This window comes from Cyprinus carpio, chromosome A8 (assembly GCF_018340385.1).
Source record: "Cyprinus carpio isolate SPL01 chromosome A8, ASM1834038v1, whole genome shotgun sequence".
NCBI lineage: Eukaryota > Metazoa > Chordata > Actinopteri > Cypriniformes > Cyprinidae > Cyprinus > Cyprinus carpio.
In genome coordinates this window covers 11,743,030-11,759,391 of record NC_056579.1, presented here as the reverse complement: position 1 = coordinate 11,759,391, position 16,362 = coordinate 11,743,030, and the positions used below count along the sequence as shown (strand labels likewise).

The following is a 16,362-nucleotide window of genomic DNA, read 5'->3' as shown; positions in this document are numbered from 1 at the left end:
TCAATCCTTTACTTTCCTATTATCTCATTATCTTTAACATGTAAAAAAAAATGTTTTAAAGAACTTTTAAATAATAAGGCAATTATAAAATAATATAATAATAAAAATATAAAATGAATACATTATAAATATTTAACAAGTTACAATTTATGCATTGTTTAATTACTATATGGTAATATATATATATATATATATATATATATATATATATATATATATATATATATATATATATATATATATATATATGTATATATATATATATATATTCCTCATATAAGTGGAGGAGGATGTACAAGGCGCTCCTTCTTTCTTTACTTGAGCGAAGGAACACGTGCCTGTCCACGACATTCTGAGAGCAGATCTGCAGTGGTTTTTGTTCTTCCTGTTCTCTTTTGTTGTGCTGCATTTACATCAGTACACAGAACACGGAAGCAACAGTTCCTTCGAACCATTTGCCTGTACTAAAAAGGTTTCAGGCAGGTACTGTGGGCCAAGCAGGGGCCCCAGGCGTGGAGTCCCAGGATCTAAGTGTCCATTTCATCGAGGAGAGATGAGCAAAGGAAAAGCCAAGGGGCAGGAGAACATGCACAGTTCTCTCCTCAGCAGCCAGGAGAATGAACGCCTGCTAGAGCTGCTGGGAAGGAGATGCATGGTGAGTGAAGTCACTTTGATTAGAAGGCCAATCATAGATGGGCATTCTGTCCCAGAGAGGATGTTTTGTGGATAGACAGTAAATCAAGCAGGCATTAAAGAGAAACTCCTGAAAGGAGAGACATGGTGCAGAGGTCACAGATTTTTAAATTGGAGCTATTACTGTTGTTGTTGGTTAAAGCCAAGGTCAAAGTAAGATTCAGCTTTTTAAGTCTGTCTGTGTGCAAAATGAAAGTTGAAGAGATTGCATACTTAGCACGTCTGTGAAAATCTGTGGCAGAATATGCTATACAAGCCAAAGTATTTAATTGAATGTTCCACCTAGGAAAATGTACATTATAAAACACAATTTTTTTTTTTTTTCAGAATATACATTTCACATTGTTAGCATTGTCAACATTGTTATTGTCAACTGTCAGCAGTGATGACGATGTATGTAACGGCAAAGTTTTACAGGACAGCGACAGGAAATGCTGTTTGAGGCTATTTCCTGTTGTTGTAGAGGATGCTGATGTCTTTGCTTTAGCTTTCATTGTAATACTTCACTGATCAATCTTTTATTAATGCACTTTTATGTCAGTTTATTGTGTTTGTGTGTGCAGACCATGGCCACATCGGTTGTTCAGTTGTACATGGCTCTTCCTAACAGTCCAACCCAATGGAGTCTCCAACATACAGGAGTTGTGTGTTTCATTAAGGACAATCCTAAACGTTCATATTACATCCGACTCTATGACATAAAGGTCAGAAATTAAGATTCTAATCTGCAGTGTAAAAAAAAAAACCTTAACAAACCTGCTCTTTACTTCATCAGATTTGTTATGCAGAATGTATATGCATCGAGAATCTTTGCAGATAAGGAGGTTCTCTGAGATTATATAATAGCCCAGAATGATAAATTGCTATATACTAACTCTTGTTAGCATGACCAAACTTGACCTGTGGCAAAGCTGGCTGAAATTAAATAAAGATACACTTCTGCTTTGACTTCTGAGTCACAGCATCTCAACTTAGTTCATTAAGTCACACTGTGGTAGCACCATTTAGACTTTGAATATATTTGTGCTTTTTTTATTTTATTTATTTTCAGGAAGGGAAAATGGTTTGGGAGCAGGAGCTGTATAATCAGATGACATATTCCTGTCCAATGAGGTTCTTCCACAGTTTTGCAGCTGATGTGGGTACAGGCCCTTTAGAAATCTCAATTCAAGCCAAAACTCAAAGCTGTCCGACTCACGTCTAAATAACTGCTTGTATTAAGCTACATTATAAGCAATATCTACTTTAAGTTTTTACTTTACATTAAAACTTTGTCAGATTGTGTCAAGTTTTCACTGTAAAATTCAAATCTCACAATCTGAATTTGAATGCACTTGTGTCTCAGGACTGTCAAGTAGGTTTGAACTTTGCCAGCGAGACAGAAGCTGAATTTTTCAGAAACATCATTGTGGAGAAAATTAATCAGAGATCCAACCGCCAGGGTCAGTTACTGTCATTCTTATTTTATATGAATTTTGCCAGAATCATTACCCATAAATACTTATATTTCATCAGTATCTTTCTGTGCCTTTTTTTATTTGCATATTTAGAAAAAAGACAGCATGCTCCATCTGAAGGTATGTGTCCACAAGTTTAAAAATTTCAGTCATTACAAAACAATTTTTCTTAACCATACAGTTACATTCATCTCACAGTCAAACTAAAATCACCAAAACCTGGCACTACAACAAACCCCTCCAACAAATGGTGAGTCACTTTAAAAACGTTTTAAACACTTCATGCAGAAATGTAAATTCTGCCATCATTTACTCACCCTCATGTTGTTTCAAACCTGTATGACTTTCTTTCTTCTGTGGAAATCAAAAAGATATTTTGAAAAATGTCCCAGTGTTTTTTTCGTGTAATGAAAATCATTTGTGTCCAATGTTGTTTAGACAATATTTGTTCTTCAAAAAACTTTTTTTTTGTGTTTAACAGAAGAAAAAAAAGTAAATTTTTGGGTGAAATGTCCCTTTAACTTATCCTGCAGTGATCACATGGTCAAATGCATAGATAAATGCAAGTTTTTAACCTACATATGTCCAATTACCAGGTCCAGTTTCCCAGCCAAGTGTAATGGCCACAGTGGACATCCAGAACCCAGATATTGTGGCATCAAGGTACCGCTCCCCCCCAGTGCCAACCCCCGCACCAGCCTCACTTTGCAAAGGCAAAAAGGACAAAAAGGGAAAGAAAAAAGGCCCAAAACTCACTAAGGCAGATATCGGAGCTCCTAGTGGATTTAAGTAAGAGTATTTACCATAAGTTGGACACTCACCATGTGTTTTGTTTCATATGTTTGATGTGATGCTGATGTGATCTCTCATTCCTCTTCAGACATATCACTCATATTGGGTGGGATCCAAACTCTGGTTTTGATGTAAGAAATGTCCTTTTCCCTTAAAAATGTATAAAGCAAATTTATTCACATAAACTGATACTCAATGTTTATTCTAATTGCAAGTTAAAAAGTATATATGAACACTGACTTTGGCCCCTCTAGACCAACAATCTTGACCCTGACCTGAAGAAACTGTTCAACAGTGCTGGTATCAGTGATGCCCAGCTGGCAGACAAAGAAACATCTAAAATCATCTATGACTTCATCGAGCAATCTGGAGGCCTAGATGCAGTAAAAGAGGAAATGAGGAAACAGGGTAGGGTGAGCTCATTCAAAAATGTTAATGTAATTAATTCTGTGTGTAATATTTGGATGTTTGATTTGGATAATTTCACCTTGCTAAGATCCTTAATGTCAGCGTGACATGGAAATTCAGATCTATTTTCTAAATGCATCTTATTGTAAACGATTAATCCTTGCATGTTTTATTTATTTTTTTTAAATTTTGATCTCAATTTTTTTCTCAAAATTTCATAACGATCTTCCTAATGAAAAGGACCGACTTCTCTGCTGACGTATGCCGGGCTTCTTCTATCATTTAGTTTGCATAAACCCTGCCCCTTTCTCATAATCAACTGGAAAGTCACATTCAGATCCATTCAATCAACAACCAATTAATAGAACCAAATCCCAGTACTTTTTTTATTTTTATTTACAGTTGACTTCAATGACGTTTGTTGCCCTCACAGATCCTCGTTCTGCCCCTGCACCTCCTCCACCTCGTGGCGGGCTTCCCCCAGTCCCAGGTCCACCTGGACGTCCTGCACCACCTGCACGCAGCCCTGGACCCCCGCATCGTGGTCCACCGCCACCTGCACCACCTGGAAGCCGTTCTGTGCCTCCACCCCCTATGCCATCTACTCTTCCGCCACCACCACCCCCCAACCAAAGTCACAAGCCACTTCCTCCACCTATGGGTGGAGGTGCACCGCCTCCACCTCCACCCCCACCTCCTCCTCCACCACCACCTTCTTCAGCAGGCAACTTCCCCAGTAGCCCTGCCAGCTCAGCTCCACCTCCTCCTCCTTCCTCTGGTGGTGGAGGACGAGGAACCTTATTGGAGGAAATTCGCCGTGGACGTGTGCTAAAGAATGTACGTGAGACACAAATGAAATGCATTTTGTTATTTTCTTCAGTCATTTATATAAAGGCCATGCACACTAACGATAATGCTGTAGTAATTGTTCTAATTCTATGAGAATAGGGAAGTCCACATCACAGCTATAACGATAGCAGTACAGAGGAACAATACCACTGGAATCACTTTCAGAACAATTTTTTGCATTATCGTGCATAGGCCTAGTTATATTTATCATTTTATTTATCATTCTATATATCTAAATATCATTACTGGTGTGAATGGGCTTTTGCTTTGTTGTGTATAACCACTTTTGATGTGTTGTTAATGTCAGGTGTCTGACTCCCCGGACCCAAATCCTCCAGGTCAAGATGAATCCTCAGGGGGAATTGTGGGAGCTCTGATGATGGTGATGCAGAAAAGGAGTAAAGTTATCCATTCCTCAGGTAACCCATTTCATAAATCTATTATTTTCACAACCACGGGTCACTCAAAACATGGGTTAACTGGATCCTTCCTACAGTAGGTTATCTTTTCCATATTTCACATTCGTAAATTGGGTCTTAATATTCTTATTTGCATATTTGATATGTTGAATTGATTGTACGAACACAGCAGGCAATCGAGCTGTTTAAATAGCGGCTGCTCTCGTTCTTGGGCATCAGTTCGACTTACATTTTTTTCTGTGTAGCCTATTCCAGTTTGTCCTGCACCATCCATGTAAGAATAAAACGGTCTCTTCTTCATTTAAATTGACGAGTTTTCTGTCACTTTTTGACACGTTACTTTCTCTCAAATGCCGCGTTCCAAATGCAACGTTTCTGCGACTGCGCAAAGCTAATGAATATTTAATGAAACAAGCGCTGTTTAGTTCTATGATTGGTTGATTGTTTATACGCACACACACACACACAAAAAAAAAAACTCTCAAAATATGACGTGAGACAAAACATCAATACAGAAAATAGTGCATTAAAATGTAGGCTATTTTCAGATTACTGCACGCATATATGGGCGGTATCAAAAAGGCGATTGTCTTTTTCTGCTGTACTGGCAGACTTTAATTTGTGTGCATTTAGTAGGCCTATCTTTCTTTCATTAGATACAAACAAATACGAAAACTTTTTTTTTCTTTCTTCAGAAGATGAAGACGATGATGGGGGTGATGAAGATGAAGAAGATGAATGGGATGAGTAATGCTTCTCTCTGCTCTTGGTTCACACATTTATGTCATTCAATTCAGCAAAATGAGGTGATAAAGCTGATGCTCAGTGGTAATCATTTTAGCAGTAGGCATGAAATTTTCAGGTTTTTCCAGTTCACTGAATGAACTTATGATCTGCTGTAAATCCAATAAAGCAATTAAAACCCAACTTTGATAATGACTAGGTTTCAAACCTGTTTTGCAGTGTCTCAGCGTTGTTTCAAAGACTGGTCTGTTTTCATCACCAGCATTCACTTCACAGTAGCTCAGCAGTAGTTCAGTGCGAGTTCATTCAGGAAGAAGGAACTGTAGTTGAGCCAAACCAAGAGTGGTGTTAGATTTCATGCAAACATAGGACTGCCAGCCCTAACCACAGGTTTATGTTGGATATTTTTCTTCTGTGTGCACATGCTTTTGACTCATCAACTGTCTTATTCCAAATCTGCCTTCTTTACAAACCCAGTAATGTTTTTCTTGTCAAGATATATCTAGTTTTCTGAATATTCTGTGTATCTGTTGGCTGCACAGAACCTCCCCCTACAGGACAAATGTGGAACTATCAAAAAGGTTTAAAAATAGTATTAAAATAATCAAATTAAAATATATATTGATGATGACACTTTTGATATAGATAGATATGTCAAGTTTCCCGATAGTTAAAAGAATAAATACATAAGTGGATAAAAACAAAAACAGCAGTTTATTGTTATTGCTTTAAAAAAACACCTATAAGGACTCTCGAACCCCAGAATACCATGATAAAATAATATTTATCACAAACAATCACAGAAACATGAACCTACACAAACATCTGTAAATACAAAGAGGAAATATTTAAGAAGCAACCAGATTTAGGAAGTTTCTGTTTAGTTCAACAACCAACACCAAAGGAAAGAGACAACAGGACAAAGAAAGTCTATGTGGCATTAAAGTTCTCCAGAGAAGCTGTGGCGGATGTCATTTTGCACAATAACATCTCTGTGGAGAGAAATGAAATGTGGTTTGGACTCTAGAATCTGTTCTCCACCCTTCATGACCAGATGACATGTCTTGGGTTAAAACCATAAAGCATTTCATCGAGTCATTATAAATATCCAATGAAGAGAAACACTCTTATCCTTTCAAAAAATGACAATAGAGGGCTAGAATAAGTAAATGTTCTCAGAAGAAAATTATACAACACCTTTCCCTTGCTTTTGTCCTTTAGTCTGGTGTCAAGTGATATTCCATAGAAAGTGCTTGAAGAGGTAGACATTTCTGGCTTAAAACACACTGCAAATATGAAATATTTTTTTGCCCATATTTTTTCTTGAGAATCCCAACGTTAATTTAAATGTTTCAAATGTTAAAATATATATGTCTACAGGTTAACCGATTTAAATTTATCCAAAAACATCTACCTCTTCCCTCTCAGCATCTCTCCATGTGTCCTGGTCCTGTTCATAAACAATACAAACAATGACATTTTTCATCAGAACCAGCCCTGTCCCACCACCAAAGAGCACAACTCACATGAATATGTACACTCTCACAATAAATATGTTGTATGGTGTGGGTGAGAGAAAGATAGAGAAGAAGAGAAAGACAGAGGGTCACGTGACAGATGAGAAAAGAGAGGAGGTTAGTTTTTAATCCTGACCAGTGACTAGTCGAAAACAAACATTTTCTATGTACATGTGTCATTGTCGCACAACACAAAGCACAGATACTGTGTTTATACACAAGCAAAAAACATGACCACATATCACCATTGACAAACCGTGGAATACAAAATGTTTTGATTTGATGGATTGAAAGTGAGAATATTTTTACTGGTCCGACTATCATCAGAGTCCAGAGTCAAAGATAGAAGAGACCAGACTGAAAACTGTATCTATATAAACAGCAGTTCAAATCAGGGAAGATCCATTTGCTCATAGTTGGGGGACAAGCATTTGTTTTACGAGACAAAACAAGAAGATAACTGACTTGTACTTTGGTTACAATCAAAATTGCAATGTGAAGTATGTATAAGGGCTTTTCACATTACGGTTAATGCTGTGTCTGGTTTCACTGATCACAAAGGGAGAGATTCTGATGCATAATTCCTACAAACACTTTTTATTTTTGCAAATCCCATGTCATTTTGGTCCACAGTCTTGTCTGAATAAAACATTTAAATTTCCAGGGCAATGATCCAATCATGTTACAAAGAGCTGTTTGTTCCACTACAAAAAGGAGACAAAATATATAATATTTTTAGTATCAGATAAATATTTTGTTTGGCAATCCAAATATTTGAAATGCAAATCGTTTTTTAAATGTATTTTTAATCTAATGGCTAATAATGTTATTGCAATTATTTTAAATTCACAATCTATCTGAAGATTTATCTGAAACAACATGTTTAAACATGCAAATGATACTGAAATATCATTTTTGGTAGAAGTTGCTTTTCAGTTCTAGGCTTTCAAATTTCTGACATGGATCAAATCTAAAATTAAAGCTCAAAAGTATGGAGGACTCGAAGTGACACTTAAAAATAAAATGATAGAAATATAACGATAGAATTTTTTTTGTTGTTGTTTTTCAATTATAAAATTATTTATTTTCATTTTAATGTTTAAATTATTATATTATTGTAAATTCATTTTAATTTTAAGTGCCACTCCTAGTTGTCATACAAATGGACCTCTTCTTCAAAGGACTACAGAAAACTAAAAAAGAAAAGACAAAACCTTCGGTGGTCAAAATGATGGTAAGATAGATTGTGCTGTAGGCTAATTGTAGCCTTGCAGATACATAAACCCAACCATTTGAAATGCTCCAGAACATTCCTTCCACTACTGTATTTCAAGATCTGGGGGTTTAGAGACGACTGACTGAAACAGCGATCTTTAAATTTTGTCCAAAACACCTTTTGAAGCCTCTACAACGCACATGTTGTCATATGTTTCTGATAATATTTACACTGCAGTCATTGATGTACTGAATATTAAAATGGAATAGCTTATGTTTTACATGAAACAGCAGTAGTTTTGCTGGTGTGGCTGGACGTTTTAAGGAATTATAATAATAGAAAACTGTGTGGTTTAATGCTAGCTACGGAAGTGAGCACATCACAGCCAGATTTAGATTAGTTAGGGGAGCTAAATGCATCAAACTGTACCACAAAAATGAAAATCAATCTAGTCTGACACATCGAATGAATCAGTTGAATCAGTCTAAACTAATGAATCATTTTATTAAATGGACTGAGTTTGCCTAGAGGAAGTACATAATTATGGGGCACATGGACGGGACATGGTCAACAGGGTCCCAGGTGCTGCTCCACTCACTGCTCCTGTAGCTCCTCCTCTTCCTGTTCTCCCGTGTGCCTGCGGTTGTTTCGTTTGGCTTTGTGTGGCTGGCTTTGTATCTGCTGCCTGTAGGACTGGCAGTACTGGTTGATGAGACGCACCTCGGGCTGTGGGTAGAGCTGGAGGGCAGGTGGGTGGGTCTGAGGGGGAGGGGGCGGCGGTGGAGGTCGGTGATGGGAATGGTGGCGGCGGTGCTCTGGTTCTATCGGGACATCTGATTCGGTCAGCGCCTCCACAATCTCCCGGTCCAGGATCCGTAGGGAGATGCGTGCCACGGTGTGTTTGAAGTTGTTCTCGGTTGCCAGGCAGTGGTAAAGGCCAGCATCTGATTGGGTGAGAGATTTCAGCAGGATGCCATGACCGGTCTTCAAGACATCTTTGTCTCGACTGAGCTGAAAAGGAAAAGGAGTCATTTATGCCTTCTAAATTAATGATACAAAATACAAAAGATTATTTTTGAAGCATGTTTCAACTGCTTTTGTCCATACAATGAAAGTCAACAGGAGTTCAAAACAACACTGGACCCCACTGACTTTCATTATAATGACAAAAAACCCCAAGAGACATTTTTCAAAACATCCTCTGAAGAAAGAAAGCCATACAAGTTCAAAATGGCATGAGGGTGCAATGTAATAAAATTTTAATTTTAATGGTAAAAATTGTAATATTAAACCTGTTAATGGCTTAACAGCAAATATACACTACACACTAATAAATCTAACGGGACATTTCATGTAATTTCACAGTAAAATACTGATAAATTTAACAGTACTGAAATAACAATGTTTATTCTTATTTTTTTTTTTTTTTAACCAGTTATGCACATTAGGATTTTATGTTACACACAATGTTGTTAACTTAATGTTTACTGCATTTTTTAGTGTTATCTGTTACCATGATGGTGTTTTGTATTTGTGTGCACATTGGGATTTACATCAGCTTGTGGAAAAGCTGCTTGTGATAAGCTTTTATTCTACTTGTGGATTTCTCATTGATTGTCCGTGTGTTATAAAGGTACAAACCAGACTTCAGTACTTCAGTAAATTGGTATATTAACATTATATTAGTTTTATTTCTGTAAATCTAAATTTAATCTGAGAATTTAATCTGTGAAACCAAAAATGTTGCTACCATATTTGTTACGATTCAATTCTGGTGACCACATCTGCCTTTTTTACTGTAAATTTCACAACTTTTTATAGTGTGAGTGAATGGTGGCAGAAAGCCTGATAATGGTAACATGAGTATCTTACTGCTTTTCGCTTGCCGTCCTTCTGGTAGAACCATTTGAGGGTGGCCTGCGGGGATCTTGGGTGGCACTCCAGGAACGTGCTGCTCCCTTCAACCCCAAACTGCACTGTCTCCCTCAGACGCTTCTCTACTGAGAGGGTCAGAGAAGGGCCACATTCAAGCTTTCGAAGATCTCCTGCATCATTATTCAGTATCATATAAGAGGTGGTTTACAAACCTTTAGCATTGAATCCTCTGCATTGCCGTAAAGGATCTCCGTGTTTGATATCTTGCCTTCTGCTTCTCCTGAGAAATTTATTCACAGATGATTTCATGGTTTAAAGCTTTCTGACTATTTTAACTGTGAATTCAACTATTGCAGATCTGCTGAAGACCAATACGCATTGTACATGGACTGACCGTGTTATCAGCACTTAAAATGGGTGGTTAATGAAGTCTAGATATCCATTAGCACACAATTTGGACCATGGACCCACCCACTGGGGTAAATGAACGTGGTCTGACCTCTTGGTAGATGGGGTGAAAGCAGAGCAGTGTTCTCCATCCCAGGCACAGTAGGGGTCGCGGGCCAGGCAGCAGTCTGAACAGGCCTTGCCATAAACGGCACACCTGTGCAGGGACACCTGGGTAAGACCCCTTTCTGAAGACACGTACAACTGTTGCTATAAACCGCAAAGGAGAAAGAGAAAACCTTTAGAAACAGCACAGATTTTTCAGCGATCATTACTGATCTGTATCAGTGTCATAGCTCGAACATTAAACAAAATTGTGTTTTATGCAGGGTTATTATCATATTAACTACAAAACTTACAAAACTTAAACCATTAAAAAAAACATTTATATATCTATATCAATTAAAAGACATATTAAGAACTAATAAAAGGATAAACAATTACAACAAAATGACTCAAACTTAAACTAATTAAAATGAAAAGAGAAAGTTTAACAACAAAATCTCATTCAAAATTAACAAAACTATAATATATATCAATGACGCTAAAATAATGTTGATTTTACTACAACTATAGTTACCCTTTTAGTAGAAATCTTCAGGGTTTTGACAGCAGCTGGAGTCTGGATAAAATAAGAAGGACAAATTTACAACATTCAAAATCATGCATTAGGGTATTTTAGGATAATTCCTAACCAACAGCAATATTCTGTATTTTTGTACCTTAAAAACCTCAACCTCTTCCAAAACGAGCTCTTCTGTTGTGCTGATGTCTTTCGGTAAGACAATCACCTTCTGGACTGTTCCACGATCTAAAGTTCAAGGTGAATCAAGGGTAGATTAGATTTGCCCATGTTTGAAAAGTTTTACAAATTAGGTGGTTCATGTTGCAATGCTGCACCTTCTCGTGCAACTTCAGGAAGAACTCATCCTGCATGTAACTAAACAGAAAGTATCTGACATGATCAGAAATGTCTAACCTGTGCCCAGGAAGAGCACTTCGTATCTTCCATCCACAGCATCCACCAAGTCCACAGCAATAGTGGTGAAACGGTAATCAACGCCAGTCCTGACCACCAGAGGGCGTTTGTGTATCGGATATATAGGTTGATACATCAGCGGATGGGCACGTACGAAGTTTACAGCCTCGTCAGAGAAGGCTTTAGTGGTGTGCAGATCAGGGGTGAAGGTTCCTCCAGGACACTAAGCAATAAAATTGAGCAGAAAGATCAAAACAGAATGAGATAGCAACAAGGACAATACGAAGATACAGTACAAAACTGGATTTTATAAGCAATACTCACAGTCCCTGGGCGAGGGTAAGGGATTTTGCCAGTATAAGGTGTCCACTGGTAATTATGACCATGTTTGTGAGAGAAGGGTCCATTGAAGACATTTCTGATGTCTGCCATTGAGTACACACAAACGGCAGAGCCTTTAAACACAGAGCTGGAAAGGAAAAGAGAGAAACAGGACACCATTGGCATCATAACTCATTTAACAGAAGACCATCAATATAAACACTGATCTGAAGATATAGAGATGTTACACTCAACACAGAGGGTTTTTTGGGATCAACTATGCCTTTTAATCTATATTTAAATTATGTTCAAAATATTTCAGGAAGATTGGGCCATTGACCATTTATGTGATTAAACCCCCCCCCCAGTAAAACAGTAATTTTTTTTTTTTTAGCAGCCATTACTCCAATCTTCAGTGTCACAGTTCAGATTTTCTTCAGATCATTCTAATATGCTGATTTGGTGATCAATAAATATTTTATTATTATTATTATTATTATTATTATTATTACTATTAATTTTGTACAGGATTCTTTGATGAATAGTAAGTTCAAAAGAACAGTATTTATTTGAAATATTTTTTTTTTTTTGCATTATAAATGTCTTTACTTTCACTTTTGCTTAATTAAATGTTTCCCTGCTGAATAAAAGTATTAATATCTTTCCAAAAAAAATCTTACTGACCCCAAACATTTTAGGTTTTAAATGTTCACATGAGATTATCTCACCCAGCAGTGGAGAACACAGCATACACGATGGGGTTCCGTTCATCATGGGTCCTCTGGATGAAAACGTCCCCTACAAAACAAACAGACATCAGCCATCAGAGACAGACAGAGAGCTGATTTAGAACATGTTATGATCATTGAGGGGAGAAAAACATATGCCATACTCAGTTCATCAAAGTAAGTCTCAACACCATCTGCACCAATCACAGAACAGACCAGTCGTGCTTTGAGGAATGTTGTCCACTTATTCACCAATGACCTTTGACCTCCATCGTCATTCTAAAGGGAAAGCACACAAACAGAAAAAAAAAAAATTGACTTTAAACAAACCTTGGGATCATCTGATTTGCATGACAAAAATCATCATGATTAAAAGTTGATTATTGAGTCAAAGTGTGACTTAAGGTGCCATGTCTTGTGTCTAACATCTGGATTTTCTCACCAGACAGACTCGGCCAACTCTCGCGAGGACACTTGGAGCGCTTCCCCCTGAAGCATCTAAACTCTTCTCCCGAAACAAGAAGTATAGCTTATCATCATTCTTCTCAGCACTGTCTGGAATCTTCTGGATTTTTATAAACACAGGCTCTGATGGAGAGATAAAGGGATTTGTAAAGAGATAAGAGGGATAATATTTGTCACCAGTCCATCTTTTCATTTTAATCACTCTACTCCTCTGCTCATATCATACCATTCAGCCATCGGGAGTCATACTGTTCTGTTCTGACAGCGGGACGGTCTCCCAAGGTTCTGAAGATAGCTGGATCTGTACCCATAAAGTCCACATGTACCCCAGCATACAGGTTCCCATCTGAAGAGGGTAGAATGAGAGTAATGTGGAGAGAGAGAGAGACAAATCATGATGGATGAAGACTGGCTAATTTATACTACTGGCCCTTTTATACTGCTAGAAGACTCTCACTTCTCAAACTAGAAGTGCTTAACAGAATAGTTCCCGAACTTCTGACCAAGGAAATTCCAGACTCCAGTTGATCAAGGTTAGATCACTGGTTAAGTATTTTCAAAAATAACTTAAATACTTCTGAAGCAAATTTCCATTTCTAAGTCAGGTACCAAAACCTTTGAATTTAACAATTGCACAAGTTTTGCTCTACAAAGTGAGTAAAATATACTACTGTTCAAAGGTTTGGGGTCTGTATGATTATTTCTTTTAAAGAAATTAATACTTTTATTTAGCAAGGATGTGTAAAATTGATTAAAAACAGACATTTATATTGTTACAAAAGATTTTGTATTTCAAATGAATGTTGGACTTTCTATTAATTAAAGATTCCCGAAAAGAAAAGAAAAGAAAAAAAATCACAGTTTCCACAAAAACATTAAGCAGCACAACATTGAACATTAAGCAGCATTTAACATTGAGAATAATTTAAAAATGTTTCTTGAGAAGCAAATTAGATATTAGAATGATTTATGAAGGATCATGTGACACTAAAGACTGGAGTAATGGGTTCAAAATCTAATTTGTGCTTTTTGAAGCTACATGCTTTTGTTATGAGAGAAACAAAAGAGCAGGGGAGAGAGGTCTCACTGATCAGAGCTGCTGCGTTCTCCTGGCGGGGATCGTAAGGAGACTTTCCTTTCCCAGAGTCCACATAACCAGGAACTAGCCGGAAAAGGTATTCCTACACACAATCACACACAACTTATGAGTTAAGAAAGTAAATGGACTGCAGAGCTAATGTTTTTATGTGTAAAATCGTAAAAGATCATATTTTAAACAAATTATTCAAAATCTTTTAAACATCCATCAAACATAAAAAATAAAAATAAAAAATTTTGTTTATCATATTTTTTTTTATATTGATAATCTTTGTTATTGCTGATGAAATACAAAAATGAATGTCGTTGACAAGATTAACACTGTTATACTGAAAACATGATAAATGTACCTCAGCTCTCCAGCCTCTGTTGATGAAGGTGCAGATGGGTTTATAAGCTCCAGTGCCGCAGGTGTACAGATGAGTCCTGTTCCACGGCTCAATCAGACGCACAAAGTTAGCACACTCTCCCTGAGAACACACACAAATCAGAAGAAAAACAAGAGATTTTAGCAGTGAATCTATTTCTTTGTTAAAATGATTAATCAAAAATAGACTGTAAAAGTGTACCTGTCCACCTTTGCCAGTTAATTTACACTCCCCTTTTCGTTGTGCTGTTGCTGGCCAGTGAATCTGAAAACACACAAACCTTATTTAAAATACTACAACATAATCACTAAAAAGTATCAAACATACCACCAAACTACCATACAATTGAAATGGTTAAATTACAGCAAATGAACACTTAAATTAACTAAATACAAACAACTTTTTTTTTTATTGATTTCTTACAATAAGAGAAATGCAGAATAAAATAATTCCATAACATCTTACAATAAGGGGCTCTTTATTGACATTTTGCATGTCTAGAGAGACCAGATATTCACGGCTGCCCAGGTAGAGCCGGCCTTGATCTTGGTCCATATGCAGGATTCGGTAGTCACTGGTGTTGAAGGAGAAACTGAACGGTCGTATGGTTTTTGTCTCTAGTAACTCTGAAGGACAGAGAGAAAATATCAGGCAGTTAACATCAACAAAATCTTTCCCAAAAGTATCACAGGTAGTTTAACTTTGAAAGTTCAAGCCATTCTTGTTGTCAAAACCTGGGACAAAATGTTTCCTTTTAAATTGAATTAAATATTACTTCATGAATTAATTAAAAATATAGACATTATATATATGTATAATAATGAATATATATTAAATAATGCTAATTTATATTTTTAATTTATTAAGAAATTATTTAATGCTTATTTTATTTTATGAGTTAGGGTTAGGTTTTTAATTTTTTTTTTATTTTACATTTTAAATTATATTTTTTCAACCCAGGCATCTTTATCTGTCTAACTTTTACTTCGCAGGTGCTGGTGGTTTCCATCTCTCTCTTTTTCTTTCTCTCTGAGGGAGGACACAAGGGAGAACAGAGCATGTGTAGAGATGAGAGACGGCTTCAGCTGTCTGAGTACGTTGTGCTCCCATGTACTAAGTGTCTGTTCCCCGTCTCTATCACATTCAGCCACTAATTTCCCCAAAGACACATCACCAATTACACCCGTCCATTTACACCAAATATCTAGTTATATATCTATATTATGTTCAGCTTTAAATGACAAAAACATAATTACATACATCACACAATAATAGTGCAAAGGTCGGGCCAGGGAATGAGGAGAAGCTAGTTGACTTTCAAGATAAATCTGAGGTTATGAGGACGTGCTGACATCGTTGCCCTCTGAGAGTACGAGAGCAAGTGCGTGATTTTAGCGGAGTGGAACGGCGCAACTGACACAGACCGAATCTATAAATTACTCCATGTTAGCGTCATACCACAAACCACTTTGATCTCAGAGGTATTACTGCGCTCTCGTCCAAATGCCTGCGCAGCGTTACACATTGGATAAACAGAAATAGAACGGGCCAGTGACAGGAAGGTCAGAGCGAAGTACGTGGAAAAGGTTTTAGATAATGTATTAAATAAAGACACGATTAAACTCTTGTATACATGTTTAAATATGAAACAGTGGTCAGACTGAAGGTCCAACCTAAATAACATTTAGTCATTCAGACACTGAATGTGAACACGCATATATGAGATCACATGTGAACAGGTGAGATGCCACAAATGCTCTCAATGTGTGTGCCTGCACATATGTGTTAGGTGTGCTCCTCAGGGCTCTAACTAGGTGGCGAAGTGTACTAGTGTGTGTGTGTGTGTGTGTGTGTGTGCGCACGTGTGTGGTTCTGGCAGCTGTGTGGGTGATCCTCCAGTCATGTACAGAATCTCCCTGGCCCGATCCACAGGGGCAGGCTGGGATTCCAGACCGCTCACTGCACACTGGGGCCACGGATCTATTC

The 16,362-nt window shown here is 37.3% G+C and overlaps 2 protein-coding genes across 5 annotated transcripts in view; one reads left to right on the top strand and one right to left on the bottom strand.

Annotated features, from left to right (window-relative positions):
- Window positions 1-381: 381 nt before the first annotated feature.
- On the top strand, window positions 382-5,557 carry LOC109094885 (wiskott-Aldrich syndrome protein-like). Of its 2 annotated transcripts, none has more exons than XM_042762200.1 (12): window positions 382-655; window positions 1,257-1,397; window positions 1,745-1,831; window positions 2,039-2,135; window positions 2,244-2,270; window positions 2,365-2,400; window positions 2,747-2,939; window positions 3,031-3,073; window positions 3,197-3,350; window positions 3,784-4,187; window positions 4,507-4,618; window positions 5,317-5,557. In XM_042762200.1, exons 1-12 carry the CDS (start codon window positions 554-556, stop codon window positions 5,367-5,369), a joined length of 1,449 nt encoding a protein of 482 aa, XP_042618134.1. In that variant the 5' UTR covers window positions 382-553; the 3' UTR covers window positions 5,370-5,557. The 2 variants fall into 2 exon arrangements, with proteins under 2 accessions (XP_042618134.1, XP_042618133.1); XM_042762199.1 differs by having other exon boundaries at window positions 384-655; window positions 5,314-5,557.
- A 500-nt stretch (window positions 5,558-6,057) lies between these two features.
- LOC109095301 (semaphorin-3F-like) overlaps window positions 6,058-16,362 on the bottom strand; it is a 35,324-nt gene continuing 25,019 nt past the window's right edge. For 2 of the 3 annotated variants that reach the window (XM_042762197.1, XM_042762196.1), the window contains 16 exons: window positions 14,842-15,002; window positions 14,578-14,640; window positions 14,359-14,478; window positions 13,998-14,091; window positions 13,137-13,256; window positions 12,888-13,033; window positions 12,610-12,724; window positions 12,446-12,515; window positions 11,721-11,865; window positions 11,397-11,619; window positions 11,140-11,228; window positions 10,998-11,039; window positions 10,470-10,627; window positions 10,183-10,250; window positions 9,968-10,095; window positions 6,058-9,106 (listed from right to left, as the gene is read on the bottom strand). In XM_042762197.1, the coding sequence (XP_042618131.1) occupies window positions 8,690-9,106; window positions 9,968-10,095; window positions 10,183-10,250; window positions 10,470-10,627; window positions 10,998-11,039; window positions 11,140-11,228; window positions 11,397-11,619; window positions 11,721-11,865; window positions 12,446-12,515; window positions 12,610-12,724; window positions 12,888-13,033; window positions 13,137-13,256; window positions 13,998-14,091; window positions 14,359-14,478; window positions 14,578-14,640; window positions 14,842-15,002 (2,159 nt within the window). In that variant the 3' untranslated portion in view covers window positions 6,058-8,689. The remainder of the gene's footprint in view (window positions 9,107-9,967; window positions 10,096-10,182; window positions 10,251-10,469; window positions 10,628-10,997; window positions 11,040-11,139; window positions 11,229-11,396; window positions 11,620-11,720; window positions 11,866-12,445; window positions 12,516-12,609; window positions 12,725-12,887; window positions 13,034-13,136; window positions 13,257-13,997; window positions 14,092-14,358; window positions 14,479-14,577; window positions 14,641-14,841; window positions 15,003-16,362) is intronic. The other variant, XM_042762198.1, reaches the window with a different exon arrangement.